Source organism: Myxocyprinus asiaticus, chromosome 46, assembly GCF_019703515.2.
Source record: "Myxocyprinus asiaticus isolate MX2 ecotype Aquarium Trade chromosome 46, UBuf_Myxa_2, whole genome shotgun sequence".
Classification (NCBI taxonomy): Eukaryota; Metazoa; Chordata; class Actinopteri; order Cypriniformes; family Catostomidae; genus Myxocyprinus; species Myxocyprinus asiaticus.
Window position 1 is genome coordinate 32,175,605 of NC_059389.1, and position 19,967 is coordinate 32,195,571.

General features: G+C 48.7%; 1 protein-coding gene across 2 annotated transcripts in view; it reads right to left on the reverse strand.

Annotated features, from left to right (window-relative positions):
* Positions 1-19,967, reverse strand: part of LOC127435880 (uncharacterized) — a 46,422-nt gene that overhangs the window by 18,260 nt on the left and 8,195 nt on the right. For both annotated transcript variants that reach the window (XM_051689628.1, XM_051689627.1), the window contains exons 2-5: positions 18,408-18,445; positions 10,650-10,864; positions 2,324-2,516; positions 1,435-1,591 (exon numbers count right to left, since the gene is read on the reverse strand). In XM_051689628.1, coding sequence (XP_051545588.1) covers positions 1,435-1,591; positions 2,324-2,516; positions 10,650-10,864; positions 18,408-18,412 — 570 coding nt within the window. In that variant the 5' untranslated portion in view covers positions 18,413-18,445. The remainder of the gene's footprint in view (positions 1-1,434; positions 1,592-2,323; positions 2,517-10,649; positions 10,865-18,407; positions 18,446-19,967) is intronic.

The window sequence follows — 19,967 nt, forward strand, 5'->3', positions numbered from 1 at the left end:
TTCTTGACAAGATCCGTACTTACATAGACCACTGTATCATCAGCATACATCTGGATATTGACTTATAGAGGTAGATCATTAATATAAAATATCCTAATATAGATCCCTGTGGGAACCCCAATGTACCGTTCCTCAATGTTGATAGATTATTGCTGACTCTTAACACTTTGTTTTCTATATGACAAATAAGATTCCATCCATTTCAGTGCCTTGTCAGAAAGGTTACATTTAGACAACTTAGAATGTAAAACAGTATAATTTGACTGTGTCAGAAGCTTTCTTCAAATCAAGAAATACAGCTCTAACAACTCTACCTTTATGAAGCTCAGATATAATCCTTTCTAGAAAATAACAATTAGGTGTTTCTGTGCAGTATTTTGCTCTACATCCAAACTGCATATGGTGTAAGAACATATGGTGTCCAGATATATTGATCTGTTCTACCACCTTCTTCTCTACTAATTTTGAGTAGACTGGAAATTTACTAATAGGTCTGTAACTGTTACTGATCTCTTCACAGTCACCAGACTTGAACACTGAAATAATTACTGCAGATTCCAAGCACTAGTGAATATCCCGCTTTATAGATAAATTGCACAGATGAGTTACAGGACTAATCAATATATCTCTCCGTGCTTTTAGAAAAGCAGTATCTAAACCATAAACATCCTTTTGATTTTTTTAGAGAACCTAGAAGTTCATATAATTTATCTCTGAGATTTTCAACAAAGATTTCTACCATTAACTGGGGAAACATCCAAATTTCTCATATCAAAGATCCTGCACTGAATTTATAAAAAGTGTATTAATTGCATTTATAAACAGGCTGGATGCATGAACAATTTAAAGTGGAAAAGAAGATCTTTTGATCTGAACTTATTGTACGAAAAGGCAGTCCTACACTGCTGTAAATTAGAGTGGCATACTGAAGTAAAACATAAAATGCAAACAAGAAATATATTTAAAGTGGATGGGGTGACAGTGAAGACAAATAAATAAATAAACTCCAGAGCCCATATACTGTAAAGTATGACACAGTCTCTTTGTAATGGCCCACTGGCCTTACAGGAGTGACTTTTCTATTTTTTATTTTGCTGTGCAACCTCAGAGTACAGTGTAGAAACAAGCCTCTCCATGACAATAAAAAACAGCTTCTTTATTCCTTCTTGCATTTTATAAACTCCTGAGCAACAAAACAAAATGAACTACTGATCAAAAATAGGCGCAAAAGGTAAAAAGTTGTGTAAGAAAACATTAAATGCCAAAATGTTAGGCTGAGCCCTATGTGCTTGTCAATGGTCGGACCTTGGGTAAATGATCACTCAAGCTATGGCCATGGGAGGCAGTGTGACTCTACAGTTAAGAGCTGAGTGACTGAGAAGCAGAAAGAATGGTAAAAATGACGTAAACAGATAGACAAATGAGAGCCAGTACCTCAGTTAATTTTGATGGCTTGACCATCAAGGACAACTTTGATGATGAGTCCTTCATTAACTTCATTTTGTTCCGAATTCGGACAGCCTCAATGACCACACACACCCTGCTAGCATTTCTCAGAGCTTTCATCTTCCAGTGATTCATATTGAACTTGCTACAATGACACAATACAGATCATTAGAAAGCTTTTTCTTGCTTTTCAAATTTGAATACAATTTGTTTTCCTTGATTTTGTTTATTTGAATTTTAAAAAAAAACCATCAATTATTTTACCCACTTTTTCTCCCAATTTGGAACATCCAAATGCTTTTAAAACTTTGTCTCAGTACTGCTGCAACTCATGTAATGACTCAGAGAGACAAAACTATTGTTCAGCTAGTGTTCCCTTGGGATAGCAGCAGTGTGGAGTTAAGGCTCTGGACTCCTGACTGGAGGGTCGTGGGTTCAGTCCCAGGTGGGGGACACTGCTGCTGTACCCTGGAGCAAGGTACTTTACCTAGATTGCTCCAGTAAAAACCCAACTGTATAAATGGGTAATTGTATGTAAAAAATAATGTCACTCTGGATAAAGGTGTCTGCTAACAAATAAATAATAATAATATTCCCAACCGCAGCTAGCAGTGGAATAGCCCTGGATTTGAAATCAGTGATCTCCAGGATATAGGGCACATCCTTGCAAGCACTTTTACTGGATGCACCTTATAGATTGACTGGATTGATTCAACATGAATCTTATTTATAATTTGTTCCTCTTATCAAATGTGTGAAACTACTAAATGTAAAACAAAACATCTGACCTGAACTTCAGTTCCCACAGGGGAGGGCATAGAAAGCACCTCTTTTACCAAGGGTCATGTGATGCTATATGCTGTACTATTCCCATCACCTGTTTTCTAGCTTTTTCACCAGGCTGTCTGGGCAGACCTCCACTTTCTCCAAGTCTGTGGACTCCACAGACCTAGTCCGGGTGTGGCTAGCTTCAGCCCCAGCATCCAAAACAGGGATCTTCAAATCAGTGTTCACAGCCACAGCAGTACATGAAGACAGCTCACCAGTTCCCACTGGACTGACTTTCTGAACTGCAGGTAGAAGACAATAGAGAGAAAGAGAAACTTTCTTTTATATATAAATGGAATTGCCAATTATTTTCCACCCATGTTTCTCTCAATTTGGAATCTACAGTTATTTCTGAAGACCCTGTTTCACCGCTGCAACCCAGCTTCAGGAGAGGTGAAAGTGTACTCAAGGGTCCTGAGAAACCTGCGCTGTCAGGATGCCCATTTTCTTTCACTCTGCAAACTGACAGTGACCAGACCTGTAGCGTCCAAGGAAACACAGATCTGATTGTAATGTAACCAGTTCTCAGGCACCTGGCCACTACAGAATTTGCTTGTGCACATAGCCTGGGCTCAAACCAGCAATCTCCCAACTATAGGCTATGGGGTGCATCCTGCACTTCCAGTGAAGTGGCTTAGCCGCCCATGCCAGTCTTTTAAAATCTAATTTTCTTCCATCATTGGAATCTACCAGCCTATTCATAATTATTCAGTGCTTTTGTGACAACCAGTTGTGAAAGGCACTATAGAACATAAGACGAAGATTACATGTAATATGGTTTCTTCATTGTTTACACACCAAGTGAACTCCCAGTCTCCATGTTGCTTGGGTCAGGAGAGAAAGAAACTGATCTCTTTCTCAGAGATCCTAGATATAATCCATTTTGGTGGCAAGTAGTGACCCTCCTCCATAAAACGCCCCCTCCTTTCAGTATTATTGTTCAAATTTCTCCTGCATATGTTTGGGTACAGACTTGAGTATGGTACACTATAGGATGCTGTGTGGTCTAGTGGTTAAAGAAAAGGGCTTGTAACCAGAAAGTCCTTGAATCAAATCCCACCACTGCCTCCTTGTGCTCCATCTTTTGGGTGAGACCTAATTGTAAGTGACTCTGCAGCTCATGCATAGTTTACACACCCAAGTCTCTGTAAGTCACTTTGGATAAAGCCATCTGCTAAATAAATAAATAATAATACTCACATATTCTTTGTTTTGTTTTTTAAAACAATACAGTACAATAATAATACTCACATATTCTTTGTTTTGTTTTTTAAAACAATACAGGTTCACCTCTTTCACCATCCTGTGTTAGAGAGTTACGCTATATGTGTGTTGATGAAGCCTATAATACAGTCTCTGTTTATTACCACCAGGGGGAGCTGGTTTAATTAAAACCTCCTTAGGGGAAAGTCTTACTGTACCCTCTGTTCTATTGTGACCTCACACACGTTATGGGTCAATGTTTTAATTTTCTGTTATGCAGGTAAAACACATGGAATTATTCTCCCTTGCCATCTATGTTCAGTTCTTACATTTAAATTGCCACCTGTTGTTGTTATTACTTGATATTGACTAACAAGTATTTTTAAACCTCTTTTGACTTATATTGGTTGCCACATGTTAGATTATGTTTAAAAAATAATCTTTTAAAAATAAATACTTGGGTTGTGATGCAGTGGTTGGTGTCGGAGGTATCTATGATTTATGGTTTGATAATAATAGTGGGCATTTGTATATTATTTTGGAAGATCTCTTTTAAAAATATATATATTATTTACCTGTTGCAGAAAGGCAATGTTTTTGTTCCCTATCTGTCACTCACTCGACATTGTGTCAATGTAGTGACACTAGGGGTTACTCTTGGGAGCCTGAGACACCTCTGGTCTTTGATAAAAGACCAATGAAAATTGGCGAGTGGTATTTGCATGCCACTCCCCGGACATACGGGTATAAAAGGAGCTGGTATGCAACCACTCATTCAGATTTTCTCTTTGGAGCTGAACAGTCATGCTCATTGTGCTGAATTCTACTGTACATTCACCTCTGCTGGATCTGACGGCGCATTTCAGCAGCTTCTCCCTCCTCTGCACTGGTGCACTGCAGAGAATGCCCCTAGGCGCTTCAGCAGAAAACAAGAGAGTATATTTTCTGAAAGAGCTTTTTTCCTCTAAAAGAGTATATATTTCTCTAAAAGAGCGGCACACACGGAACGTCTTTTTAAAGATGCTTTTCCGATTGTGTGTTATTCCTGGTTGCGGTCATTATCTCTCCACTTTGGATGGTCATGATCGCTGTCTTTCGTGTCTGGGCACGACCCACATGGAGGCAGTGTTTGTGGATGGTTCATGTTCCCATTGCGAGAGCATGACCATGGCAACGTTGCAGTCATGGCTTGCTTTCTTGTGAAAACCCCAGCAGCTTCCTGTCTCTGTCCTTCTACCTACGGGTATGAGGCCAGCGCGGCTAGTACAGGGGGCAATTTGAGGACCCCAATAGGATCGTCTCTGCTGGGTATCCCCCCGCGGACCTCCCATTCCCCAGTACGCTTGTCTGCCCCAATTGGGCTTCCGGATGAGTTCGCCGGCTCGTCTCACGGCGAGTCTGGCTTCTTGTTCGGAGCCCGCGAAGATGATGAGCTCCTGAGCGCAGCATTGGAGAGTGGGCTTGTCCAGTCGGACACAGAAGCCTCAGCTGGGCTTCCCCCTTCGGGGATGATTGCCCAGTCGCAGGCCGATGCCAAAATGATGGACATGCTTTCCTGGGTGGCCACGAGCATTGGGTAAGAGTGGAACCCTCTGCTCTCCCCTGAACACTCACGGCTTGATGATTGGTTCCTGGGCTTGCGGGCTGCTCAAAGAAGCCATGCCCCGCTCCAGTGCCATTCTTCCCGGAAGTGCACGAGGAGCTGATGAAATCATGGGAGGCACCTTTTACTGCCTGGACCTGATTCCGCAGTTCCCCCACTCTCACTACCCTTGATGGTGGGGCGGCCAGGGGCTATATGGCGATTCCCCCAGGTGGATAAGATGCTCGCAGTGCACCTATGCCTGAAGAGCGCCACCACCTGGCGCGGATGCCCTAAGGTCCCGTCCAAGCCCTGTAGGCTCACGTCGTCCCTGACGGCTAAAGCCTACAGCGCTGCTGGACAAGCCACCTCTGCCCTGTACGTCATGGCTCTCCTGCAGGTTCACCAAGCCAAGGCGTTGAAAGAACTGCACGAGGGTAGTTTTCGCCCCAGATTTTATGCAGGAACTGTGCTCAGCAGCCAACCTCACTCTCCGAGCGACGAAGGTCATGGTGAGGTCTCTCGGGTGGACGATGGCCACACTAGTGGTCCAGGAATGCCACCTTTGGCTCAACCTGGTCGAGATGGGCGAGGCTGACAAGACACGGTTCCTTGCTGCCCCCATTTCCCAGGCTGGCCTATTCGGCAACACCGTCGAGGACTTTGCCCAGCAGTTCTCGGTGGTGAAGTAGCAGACGGAGGAAATCCGGCATATCCTGCCCAGGCGCGGCTCAAGATCCCGCACCCCGTCTGCTCATCGCCAAGGGCGTCCCCCTGCGGTGACTGAACTGGCTCCGCTGCAGCCCGCCCCTTCGGCCCGGCCCCGGCGTGGAGCCCACCGCAGGAAGCAGACGCCACCCATCTCACAGCCGGCGCCGAAGAACCCACGGAGGTCGTCAAAGTGCCCCTGAGACAGGCGACCCAGGGACGAGGTAACCCACTCAACTGGAGCTGGTAAAAAGACCACCCCATCCCCCGGTGGAGGGCCGGGCGGAAAATCTTTTGTTGCCTTTTTGTTTGATTTTACAGCATGCCCAAGTGGCTGCGGTACCCAACAATTCAGCAAAAGAGCAGCTTCCTTCCTCCCTGGGTCACATACCCGGTGTGCACGGTTGTCACCACGACTACCGTCCATGGGTTTTTTTCTTGCAGGATTGGTGCATCAGCGGTGGCCTTCCCGCCCCTAAGTGCCCAGCTGTGGCACACAGCCACCCCCGATGTGGCAGTCTCCACGGGTTATGAGGACAGGCCTCTTCCTCCCCCATCCCAGGCTGTTCTGGGGGTGGTCACAAGGAGCCAGGTAAGTGCTTCGATGTCCCTAGACTCAGCATGGCCACGACGTGGTGTGGCACCTCGAGCTCTGCCACGCCACGAGGCCCCACCTGCCGGTATGTCCGACGACGTTGTCCCCTTGGTCCCCCTTGCGTGGAACTTGGACGCGTGGCTTGCGTTTTCCAATCCATCGTAATGGCTGATCCGGACCGTCGGACTTGGCTATGTGATTCAGTTCGCCAGGCACCCACCCAGGTTCAGCAGTATTCACTTCACCTTGGTCAAGAGCGAAAACGCTGCTACCTTGCGCACGGAGATCGCTACCCTCCTATGGAAGGGCGTGATAGAACCTGTCCATCCAGCCGAGATGAAGAAGGGGTTTTACAGCCCCTACTTCATCGTACCGAAAAAAGGCGTTGGGTTGCGGCCAATCTTGGACCTGCGAGTACTGAACCGGGCCTTACACAGACTCCCGTTCAAGATGCTGATAAAAAATGCATTCTTGGTTCGCTTACTTCCACGTCTTGATCCTTCCTCGACACGGACCCTTCCTGCAGTTTGTATTCGAGGGTCAGGCATATCAGTACAAAGTCCTCCCTTTCGGCCTGTCCCTGTCTCCTCGCATCTTCACGAAGGTCGCAGAGGCTGCCCTTGCCCTGTTAAGGGAGGTGGCCGTTGACATTCTCGACAACTGGCTAATCCTAGCTCACTCTCGAGACATGTTGTGCATACACAGGGACCTGGTGCTCTCACACCTCAGCCGACTAGGGCTTTGGGTCAACTGGGAAAAGAGCAAGCCCCTCCCGGTTCAGAGCATCTCTTTTCTCGGTTTTGAGTTGGACTCAGTCTCCTTGACGGCGCGCCTTACGAACGAGCATGCCCAGTCGGTGCTGGCTTGTTTGAAGGCATTCAAACAGAAAACAGCGGTTCCACTGAAACTTTTTCAGAGGCTTCTGGGGCATATGGCATCCTCAGCGGTGGCCACCCCGCTCAGGTTGAAGCATATGAGGCCGCTTCAGCACTGGCTCCAAACTCGAGTCCTGAGATGGGCATGGCGCCACGGGACACATAGCATGGTCATCATGCCAGTCTGTCACCGTCTTTTCAGTCCTTGGACCGACCTCTCGTTTCTACGGGCACGTGTTCCTCTAGAACTGGTCTCCAGGCATGTCGTGGTCACAACAGACGCCTCCAAAATAGGCTGGGGCACTGTTTGCAATGAGCACGCAGTCGCCAGCCTCTGGATGGGTCCGCGACTGCATTGGAACATCAACTACCTCAAGTTGTTGGCAATTCTGCTCGCCCTGCGGAGGTTCCGGCCGTTGATCCAGGGCAAGCATGTGTTAGTTCGGACAGACAACACAACAACGGTAGCATATGTCAACCGCCAAGGTGGTCTGTGCTCTCATTGTATGTCACAACTTGCCCACCGTCTCCTCCTCTGGAGTCAGCAGCACTTCAAGTTGCTGCAAGCCACTCACACCCCGGGCAACCTTAACACTACAGCAGATGCGCTGTCACGGCAGGTTACCCTCAGGGGAGAGTCCAGGTGATTTGGAGTCGATTCGGACAGGCACAGGTGGACCTGTTTGCCTCCCAAGAGTCCTCCCACTGCCCGCTCTGGTACGCCCTCACTGAGGCTCCCCTCAGCATAGATGCGCTGGCACACAGCTGGCCCCCTGGCCTATGCAAATATGCGTTTCCCCCAGTGAGCCTATTTGCACAGATCCTGTGCAAGGTCAGGGAGGACGAGGAGCAGGTCATCCTGGTAGCACCCTACTGGCCCACCCAGACGTGGTTCTTGGACCTCATGCTCCTCGTGACAGCTCCCCCCTGGCGAATTCCCCTGAGGAAGGACCTCCTTTCTCAGGGACCGAGCACCCTCTGGCACCCACGACCAGACCTCTGGAATCTCCATGTCTGGCCCCTGGATGGGACGTGGAAGACCTAAGCTGCCTACCACCTGCAATGGTAGACACGATCACTCAGGCTAGGGCCCCCTCTACGAGGTGCATGTATGCTTTAAGTGGTGTCTGTTTGCTAAGTGGTGTTCTTCCCGACGCGAAGACCCCCAGAGATGCGCAGTCGGATCAGTGCTTTCCTTCCTGCAGGAGAGGTTGGAAGGGAGGCTGTCCTCTTCCATCTTGAAGGTGTATGTTGCCGCCATAACAGAACACCACGATACAATCGACAGTAAGTCCTTAGGGAAGCACGACCTGATCATCAGGTTCCTAAGAGGCACCAGGAGGCTGAATCCCTCCAGACAGCGCCTCGTTCCCTCATGGGACCTCTCTGTAGTTCTTCAGGGTCTACAGAGAGCCCCCTTTGTGCCTTTGCAGTCAGCCAAGTCTAAGGCACTCTCCTTGAAGACTGCCCTCCTGACTGCGCTCATTTCCATCAAGAGGGTAGGAGACCTGCAAGCGTCCTCTGTCAGCGAAACGTGCCTGGAATTTGGTCCGGGTTACTCTCACGTAATCCTGAGACCCCGACCGGGCTATGTGCCCAAGGTTCCCACCACCCCTTTTAGGGACCAGGTGGTGAACCTGCAAGTGCTGCACCAGGAGGAGGCAGACCCAGCCCTGTCGTTGCTGTGTCCAGTGCGCGCTTTACACATCTATTTGGATTGCACGCAGAGCTTCAGAATCTCTGAGCAGCTCTTTGTCTCTTTTGGTGCACAGCGGAAAGGAAGCACTGTCTCCAAGTAGAGGATCGCCCACTGGCTCATTGATGCCATAACTATGGCATATCTCGCCCAGGACATGCCGCCTCCGGTAGGGCTACGAGCCCATTTTACCAGGGGTGTAGCAGCTTGCCTCTCTAATGTACATTTGCAGAGCAGCGGGCTGGGCAACACCCAACATCTTTGCAAGGTTCTATAACCTCTGGGTGGAACCGGTTGCGTCTTCCTTGGGAAGAGCCCCTCTGCCCCAGTCTCCATGTTTGTAGTAACTCCTCCACCTTTGGGCAGGATCTACCTTGAAGACTCTCCACATGGTCAGAAAGACGTAACCTTCCACTTAAATATCCCCCCCTTTTTTTAGGCGAGGTGTGGTCTCCGCTGTGTCTTCCCCTTGGGAGGGACACCCCCCAACTAGACCTGGCAGCCCAGTCAGATAATCCCCCTTCTTTTTTAGGGAGTGGAAAAAAGAGAAGGGGAAAAGAGGCCACGACTGGGTTAAGCCTGTCTCTATCTCTTAGGTAGTCAACTTGTCCCAAAAAAGGGCTGTTCGACACTCATAACTATGTTGGGGGAGGTTACGTGTTGACCTGGTGTGCTGGCTATGAGGCACACAGTAGTCTGCCCACCACACACTGCCAGTTAACGTAACACAGTTTAGCCAGTTGTGTCATTTCGTATAGGGACCCCTAGTGTCACTACATTGACACAACATCGAGTGAGTGACAGATAGGGAACATCATGGTTACTTGTGTAACCTCCGTTCCCTGATGGAGGTAACAAGACATTGTGTCCCTCCTGCCACAATGCTGAACTACCCACTGAAATGGCCAGACCTTATATTGGCTCCCCATCGTAAAACCTGAATGAGTGGTTGCATACCAGCTCCTTTCATACCCGTATGTCCGGGGGAGTGGCATGCAAATACCACTCGCCAATTTTCATTGACCTTTTATCAAAGACCAGAGGTGTCTCGGGCTCCCAAGAGTGACCCCTAGTGTCACTACATTGACATAACATCTCGTTCCCTCCATCAGGGTATGGAGGTTACACAAGTAACCATGACGTTTTCTATTATGAAGAATGGATGACTGACTGGCTGTGACTCCATGAACAAAAAAATATGATAAAACTGTGATTGATCAACCACATAATCTAATTGTTGAATACTATTTATTTTAAAACTAAATTAAGAAATTAGAAAATATCACATCTAAAATACTGTTAAGGTCTGAATATTATACTAGGAGCTTTGCTGTTCCTGGTATAGTACTGTATTGAAATATTTTCTTATTACAGGCAAAGTTAGTGTTTAGTATTAGCAGGGCTACATAAGGCGGAATTGCATTGACATGTTGGGTACACCGACACAGATCTAGTAGTTATAGTGAGCATCGGAACACCACCAGGTCTCTGCCGAGGAAGAAAACTAGTAAATCCTCACATTCCTGTGGCAGCAGGGATAGGGAAGCACCAGCAAAAACAACTTTTTTTTGTTTTTCTCCCAAACCTAGCAACATGGAAACTGGGAGTTTCGCTCAGTGTGTGGAATTAATCTACTAGGTAAAAATCAATTGAAAGACCCATGTATACTGTATATAGCTAATTTATTTGAAAAGAAATGGAAATATCAAAGCATACCAATGTCTGAGGTGTCTCCATCCACTAGCACCATACCCAGGTCCACTGAGGTCGGGTGGTATTGTATTTTTTTATATTTAAACCATCCCTTTTCAACCCTCTGTACCAGATGAAGGGGGAGGAACTTTGAGGAGTCCAGAGGCCCTGAGACTGGCAACAACTGTCCTGTGGAATCCAGCTCCTGCGCATAACACTGGGCAACCTTAGAGAATGAACTGCAGACAAATAGAAATACTTTTAGTTATGCTTTCATGTGTCTATTGTTTTGATATTACATTTATTTTACACGTCACTTATTATGTCTGTATTAGTTATTTATTTGTGTCACTCAATATTTTTTTATTTAAAATGTATTTATTTAAAAGTTTCATTTAGAAAAGCCATTTGAGCTACAACCAACTCGTTTGCAAATGAGTCATAATAGCAGTGAACAATTACACAAAATACAGAAATAATAATAGTTAAATAAGTAAACACATTTCAATAATTAAACCGTTTCCTGAAATTACAAGGGAAGTCTCAGATCTCATTTCTACAGGTAGATTGTTCCAGTCGGCAACAGCAGCAATTGAAAAGGACTTTCTTCCAGCAGCACTATTAACAGTTAGTACCCTAAAGTAGTCTGTGCCACTGGAGTTATACAGGCTATATTCACATTAACATTTCTGGAATAGGCTAATACATAGACCGTATGTATAAAATCATGTAAGCTTTTTTCCTCAGACTTGCCAAGTTTATTTTTAGCAAAATAAATGCAAGTGTACATTCAATATTTGTTGCATAAATGAATGAAAACATTAATATTTTCAGACACTCAGTATTGGACTTTGCAAACATATATTTGTATAACATATTTGCATGTTATTTCAAACACTGAAGGTTCAAAATTATTCACATCCCTAAACATTAAAATGCAATAACTTTGGACAGAAATGTTTTTGCGATATATAACAATGAGAGTCTGACAATGTATCATGTTTGCATGGATTTATGAAAAAAGTGTACACTTTTTGTTGCTAAAACCAACTTTTTGTAACATTGAATCAAGGGTGTGAATAATTCTGGAGGGACCTGTTTATATTCAGTATATATACATTTGGAATATCCAATTGTTTTTAAGACCCACACAGTGATTCAGGAGAGAGAAAGACAAGCACACTCAAATCATCCTCCAAAAGGTGCGCTGTCAGGCGGCTCACTTCACTCTGCAAGTAGACAGTGAAGCCAACCAGACCTGTTTCTTCAGAAGAAACAAAATTCTGGTTCCCTATCTGTCACTCACTCGACGTTGGTGTCGATGTAGTGACACTAGGGGTCACTCTTGGGAGCCCGAGACACCTCTGGTCTTTGATAAAAGGCCAATGAAAATTGGCGAGTGGTATTTGCATGCCACTCCCCCGAACATACGGGTATAAAAGGAGCTGGTATGCAACCACTCATTCAGATTTTCTCTTCGGAGCCGAACGGTCACGCTCACTGAGCTGAATACTACTGTTCATTCACCTCTGCTGGATCTGACGGCGCATTTCAGCGGCTTCTCCCTCCTCTGCACTGGTGCACTGCAGAGAATGCCCCTCGGCACTTCGGCAGAAAAACTAGAGAGTATATTTTCTGAAAGAGCATTTTTCCCCTCTAAAAGAGTATATATTTCTCTAATAGAGCGCACACACGGAATGTCTTTTTAAAGACGCGTCTTTTTAAAGATGCTTTTCTGATTGTGTGTTATTCCTGGTTGTGCTCGTTATCTCTCGCCTTCTAACGGTCACGATCACTGTCTTTCGTGTCTGGGCACTGCTCACGTGGAGACAGCATTCATGGATGGTCATGTTCTCATTGCGAGAATATGTCCATGACAACGTTGCGGTCGCGGCTCGCCTTCATAAGAAAGCGAGCCACCCCAGAGGCAATTTGGAGACCCCAATGGGACCGCCTCCACCGGGTATCCCCCGCGGACCTCCCATTCCCCAGCATGCTAGTCTGCCCCGATCGGGCTTCCGGGTGAGTCCGCCGGCTCGTCTCACGGCGAGTTCGACCTCTTATTCGGAGCCCGAGAAAGTGATGAGCTCTCGAGCGCAGCATTGGAGAGCAGGCTCATCCAGTCGGAAGCCTCAGCTGGGCTCCTCCCTTCGGGGTCGATCGCCCAGTCACAGGCTGACGCGGAGATGATGACATGCTTTCCCGGGCAGCCGCGAGCGTTAGTTAGAGTGGATTTCACCGCTCTTCCCTGAACCCTCGCGGCTCGGTGATTGGTTCCTGGGCTCGCGGCTCCGCCCAAAGCCACGCCCCGCCCCGTTCCTTTCTTCCCGGAAGTGCATGAAGAGCTGACACGGTTGTGGGAGGCTGCCCGGTCCCGATCTTTTCAGCTTCCCCGCTCTCACTACCCTCGATGGTGGGGTGGCCAAGGGTTATTCGGCAATCCCCCGGTGGATAAAGGCGCTCGCAGTGCACCTATGCCCGCAGAGCGCCGCCACCTGGCGTGGGTGCCCAAAGCCCCCGTCCAAGGCCTGTAGGTTTACGTCGTCTCTGACGGCCAAGGCCTACGGTGCCGCTGGACAAGCCGCCTCCGCCCTGCATGCCATGGCTCTCCTGCAAGTCCGCCAAGGTGCTAAAGGAACTGCGCGAGGGTAGTTCCACCCCGGGATTGATGCAGGAACTGTGCTCGGCGACCGACCTCGCTCTCCGAGTGACGGAGGTCACGGCGCGGTCTCTCGGGCAGACGATGGCCACACTAGTGGTCCAGGAGCACCACCCTTGGCTCAACCTGGTCGAGATGGGTGAGGCCGACAAGACACGATTCCTTGCTACCCCCATTTCCCAGGCAGGCCTATTCGGTGACACCGTCGAGGACTTTGCCCAGCAGTTCTCGATGGTAGAGCAGTAGATGGATGCTAGCCGGCATATCCTGCCCCGGCGCGGCTCAAGATCCCGTACCCCATCTACTCATCGCCAAGGGCGTCCCCCTGCGGCGACTGCACTGGCTCTGCTGCAGCCCATCCCTTCGGCCTGGCCCCGGCATGGAGCCCACCGCAGGAAGCAGACGCCACCTGTCTCGCGGCCGCCCAGAACCCATGAAAGGCTTCAAAGCGCCCTTGAGACGGGTGACCAGGGACAACGAAACCCACTGCTCTGGAGCTATTAAGCAGATCTTCATCTTTTTGTTACCTTTTGCATTTAATTGCGCTGCATGCCCAAGTGGCTGCAGTACTCAAGAGCTCAGCAAGAGTGGTTTCCTTGTTCCCTGGGTCACATATCCGGTGTGTACAGCTGGCATCACGACCACCGTCCACCACTCCATTTGGCAGGTTGGCGCTCCAGCGGCAGTCTCCCGCCCTGAGCGCCCAGCTGTGGCACAAATCCACCCCCGATGTGACAGTCTCCACGGGTCAGGAGGACAGGCCTCTTCCTCCCCATTCCTGGCTGTTCCGGGGGTGGTCACAAGGAGCCAGGTAAGTGCTTAGATGTCCTCAGACTCAGCACGGCCATGACGTGGTGTGGCACCTCGAGCTCCGCCCCACCGCGAGGCCCCACCTGCCGGTACATCCGATGACGTTGTCCCTTTGGTCCCCCTTGCGTGGAACTTGGACGCATGGCTTGCACCTTCCAATCCGTCACGAGGGCTGGTCCGGATCGTCTGACTCGGCTGCGCGATTCACTTCACCGGGCATCTGCCCAGGTTCAGCGGTGTCCACTTCACCTTGGTGAAAGACGAAAACGCTGCTACCTTGCACGGAGATCGCTACCCTCCTATGGAAGGACGCGATAGAACCTGTCCCTCCAGCCGAGATGAAAAAAGGGTTTTACAGCCCTTTTTACAGACTCCCGTTCAAGATGCTGACGCAAAGACGCATTCTAGCGAGCGTCCGGCATCAAGACTGGTTCGCGGCAGTAGACCCGAAGGATGCGTACTTTCACGTCTCGATCCTTCCTCGACACAGACCCTTCCTGCGGTTCGCGTTCGAGGGTCAGGCGTATCAGTACAAAGTCCTCCCTTTCGGCCTGTCCCTGTCTCCTAGTGTCTTTACGAAGATCGCAGAGGCTGCCCTTGCCCCGTTAAGGGAGGTGGGCATTCTCAACTATCTCGATGACTGGCTAATCTTAGCTCACTCTCGAGACGTGTTATGCGCACACAGGGACCTTGTGCTCTCACACCTCAGCCGACTAGGGCTTCGGGTCAACTGGGAAAAGAGCAAGCTCCTCCCGGTTCAGAGCATCTCTTTTCTTGGTTTTGAGTTGGACTCAGTCTCCTTGACGGCGCGCCTTACGAACGAGCGCGCCCAGTTGGTTCTGGCCTGTTTGAAGGCGTTCAAACAGAAATCAGCGGTTCCACTGAAACTTTTTCAGAGGCTCCTGGGGCATATGGCATCCTCGGCGGTGGCCACCCCGCTTGGGTTGATGCATATGAGGCCGCTTCAGCACTGGCTCCAGACTCGAGTCCCGAGACAGGCATAGCGCCACGGGACACACCGTGTGGCCATTACGTCGGTCTGTCACCGTGTTTTCAGCCCTTGGACCGACCTCTCGTTTCATGACAGACGCCTCCAAAACGAGCTGGGGCACTGTTGGCAACGGGCACGCAGCCGCTGGCCTCTGGATGGGTCCACGGCTGCGTTGGCACATCAACTGCCTCGAGTTACTGGCAATTCTGCTCACCCTGCAGAGGTTCCGGCTGTTGATCCAGGGCAAGCACGTGCTAGTTCGGACAGACAGCACGGCAGCGGTAGCATATGTCAACCGCCAAGGCGGTCTGCGCTCCCGCTGTGTGTCACAACTCGCCCGCCGTCTCCTCCAACGGAGACAGCAGCACCTCAAGTTGCTGCAAGCCACTCACATCCCGGGCAACCTCAACACTTCGGCGGATGCGCCGTCACAACAGGTTACCCTCAAGGGAGAGTGGAGACTCCACCTTCAGGTGGTCCAGCTGATTTGGAGTCAATTCGACAGGCACAGGTGCACCTGTTCACCTCCCAAGAATCCTCCCCACTACCCGCTCTGGTACGCCCTGACCGAGACCTTCCTCGGCATAGACGCGCTGGCACACAGCTGGTCCCCTGGCATTCGCAAATATGCGTTTTCCCCCAGTGAGCCTGCTTGCACAGACCCTGTGCAAGGTCAGGGAGGATGAAGAGAAGGTCGTCCTGGTAAGCACCCTACTGGCCCGCCCAGACGTGGTGCTTGGACCTCACGCTCCTCGCGACAGCTCACCCCAGGCAAATTCCCCTGAGGAAGGACCTTCTTTCTCAGGGAAGGGGCACCATCTGGCACCAAACGCCCAGACCTCTGGAATCTCCATGTCTGGCCCCTGGACGGGACACGGAAGACCTAAGCTGTCTCCCACCTGCGATGGTAGACACGTTCACTCAGGCTAGGGCTCCCTCTACGAGGCGCCTGTATGCCTTTTAAGTGGCGTCTGTTCGCTAAGTGGTGTTCTTCCCGACGCGAAGACCCCCAGAGATGCGCAGTCAGATCAGTGCTTTCCTTCCTGCAAGAGAGGTTGGAAGGGAGGTTGTCCCCTTCCACCTTGAAGGTGTACATTGCTGCCATAGCAGCACACCACGACGCAGTCGACGGTAAGTCCTTAGGGAAGCATGATCTGATCATCAGATTCCTAAGTGGCGCCAGGAGGCTGAATCCCTCCAGGCCACGCCTCGTTCCCTCAGCGAACCTCTGTAGTTCTCAGGGTCTACAGAGAGCCCCCTTTGAGCCTTTGCAGTCAGCCGAGCTTAAGGCACTCTCCTTGATGACTGCCCTCCTGACTGCACTCACTTCCATCAAGAGGGTAGGTGACCTGCAAACGTTCTCTGTCAGCGAAACATGCCTGGAGTTCGGTCTAGGTTACTCTCACATGATCTTGAGACCGTGACCGGGCTATGTGCCCAAGGTTCCCACCACCCCTTTAGGGACTAGGTGGTGAACCTGCAAGTGCTGCCCCAGGAGGAGGCAGACCCAGCCCTGTCGTCGCTGTGTCCGGTGCGTGCTTTATGCATCTATTTGGATCGCACGCAGAGCTTTAGAATCTCTGAGCAGCTCTTTGTCTGCTTTTGGTGCACAGCGGAAAGGAAGCGCTGTCTCCAAGCAGAGGATCGCCCACTGGCTCCTTGACGCCATAACTATGACATATCTCGCCCAAAACATGCCGCCCCCGGTAGGGCTACGAGCCCATTCTACCCGTGGTGTAGCGGCTTCTTGGGTCTTGGCCAGGGGTGCCTCTCTAACAGACATTTGCAGAGCAGTGGGCTGGGCAACACCCAACACCTTTGCAAGGTTCTACAACCTCCGGGTGGAACCGGTTTCGTCCCAGGTAGTGGCACGCAACAAGCGGATAAGCCTGGGATAGCCGCCGGGTGTATCGCTTGCACATAGCGCCTTCCACCTCCTTTTGAGCTGAAGACGGGCACTGTTAATTCCCAGTAGTGTTCACAAAATTTGTTCCCTGGTTGACTTCCTCCGAGCCCTGTGGCAGTCGAGTTTTCAGAGAGACTCACTGCCGGCCCAGTACACGCGCAAACTAATAGCCCGGTTCTGGGGTAGGTGCTCCGCATGTGGCGGTTCCCTGTAAGGCTAACCCCATGCGATCTATATCTTCCTCTAATTCGTTTCCCTGCTGGCAAACTGTGTCTTCCTTGGCCAGAGCCCCTCTGCCCCAGTCTCCATGTTTGTAGAACTCCTCCCCCATTGGGCAGGATCTACCTTGAAGGCTCTCCACATGGTTGGAAAGACCATGTGACATATTCTTCCACTTAAATATCCCCCCCTCTCTTGGGGCGAGGTGTGGTCTCCGCAGTGTCCTCCCCTTGGGAGGGACACCCCCCGACTAGACCTGGCGGCCCAGTCGGATAATCCCCCTTCTTTTTTAGGGAGTGGAAAAAGAGAAGGGGAAAAGAGACCATGACTGGGTTAAGCCTGTCTCTATCTTTGGGTAGTCGACTTGTCCCCAAAAAGGGCCGTTCGACACTCATAACTGTGTTGGGGGAGGTTACGTGTCGACCTGGTGTGCTGGCTATGAGGCACACAGCAAGTCTGCCCACTACACACCGCCAGTTCACGTAACACAGTTCAGCCTTGTGGCATTTTGTATAGGGACCCCTAGTGTCACTACATCGACACCAACGTCGAGTGAGTGACAGATAGGAAATGTCATGGTTACTGGTGTAACCTCCGTTCCCTGATGGAGGGAACGAGAAGTTGGTCCCTCCTGCCACAACGCTGAACTACCCGCTGAAATGGCCGGACCTTATATCGGCTCCTCAGCGTAAAACCTGAATGAGTGGTTGCATACCAGCTCCTTTTATACCCGTATGTTCGGGGGAGTGGCATGCAAATACCATTTGCCAATTTTCATTGGCCTTTTATCAAAGACCAGAGGTGTCTCGGGCTCCCAAGAGTGACCCCTAGTGTCATTACATCGACACCAACGTCTCGTTCCCTCCATCAGGGAACAGAGGTTACACCAGTAACCATGACGTTATTACTCAGCCAGCCCACAGATGACCGGCCGCCGCAGGAGTCGCTGGTGCACAGTGATAAGACAAGGATTACACAGTTGACTTAAACCTTCCCCACCCGGCCGGCGCTGGGCCAATTGTGTGCAGCCCCCTGGGAACACCCGGCCATAATTGACATAATCAGAATAGCCCAGATTCCAACCAACAATCTCCAGGAAAAAGGGCACATCCTGCACTCAGACTAATGTCTTTACTGGATGTACCACTTGGGAGCATCCTCATTTACTTTTATTGAAAAAACCAAAACTGCCCTTACCTCATTGTTGTATGCCTCTTCAAAGTTTCACCAGAGTGCTAAAAGGGCAAATGCAAACAGGTATATTTATTTATTTTTATTCTGTGCCCTCAGACAAGCCTAAAGCCAACTTCTTTAACAATACCAGCAGATAGAAGTGATATTCATGTTCTTAGTTAAAACTTACACCAGTTCCCTTTCATACAGAAGACCACAAAAGTCCTTTTGAGAAAGTATACCAACCTTAGGGACATCTCAATCGCCAGTCATATGGATAAGACATTACAGAAGCTGAGTGGCACATGCAACATGTTTGCCCATTGTTTTACCCCAGAAAATCTTGATAACCTTTGCAGAGATATAGGCGGGCTAATGCTATTTAACCCGTTAAATTCAAGGCTAATTATTCTACTTAGATCAATACATTCATGCACAGAATATGCTTGCGAATAAGAAGCTGAATGATTGGTATATTGGCATGTTTAATTTATGTTTAACATGTTTAACCTGTTAAATTCTAAGTTAATTATCCAGCATAAATAAATACATTTACACACTTGACTAAATAATAAAAATGCGAATAAGAAGCTGTTCAAATAAGAAGCCAAATACAAAGCTTCAATTGAAATGTATTCTATTTACATCACAGAATATATAAAGTACAGTAAAACTACAGAGCAAATGGAACCACTGCATAAAAGAGGTGTCAATTCAATAAAGACACACATTATTATACTTTCTTCAACTTAGTATTCAAACAATTTTCTTGGAGGGGATCTGCTGTTTGCACAAAATCACACTCAGAGTTTGTAGTCCTAGTTTATTCACACATGCTGCCGGAGCCCCAGAGTCTCTCAGCTACAACTACAGAGAACAAATGCTAAAAGTATTGTTTGTTTATGTAGGCCCACCTAAAATATAAACATACAGTGCCTCCAGTATTATTCACACCCTTCATAGACTGGAATAGGTTTTTAGCTAAATAAATTCCAGTGTACATTCAGTATTTGTTGCATAAATGAATGAAAACATTAATATTTTCAGGCATTCAGTATTGGACTTCATAAACATATATTTGTCTAACATATTTGCATGTTATTTCAAAAACTGAAGGTTAAAAATGATTCACACCTCTAAACATTAAAATGCAATAACTTTGAACAGAAATGTTTTTGCCATATGCAACAACGAGAGTCTGACAATGTTTGCATGGAGTTATATAAAAAAAAATGTGTACACTTTTTATTGTTGCTAAAACCAACTTTTTGTAACATTGAATCAAGGGTGTGAATAATTCTGGAGGTACCTGTATATGACATAGTTAATACTCTTATTCTCGAGAGAGTGGCACGTGTCGCCATGCAAGCAGCAGACGTGTGAGCGACGAGCTCTGTGCACTTTGCTGAATTTTCAATTATTTTCATATTATAATCTGGTGAAATTTGTTACACCCAGTTACACATTTGCCCTTTGTTGCAAAACATGGCAAAGAAGTCAAAATCCTCGGGCTCGGGAGACATTAAAAGACACTTACGTGTTCAGGATGAAAGCCCCGACAGGCCTACAGACCAGGGACTCGAT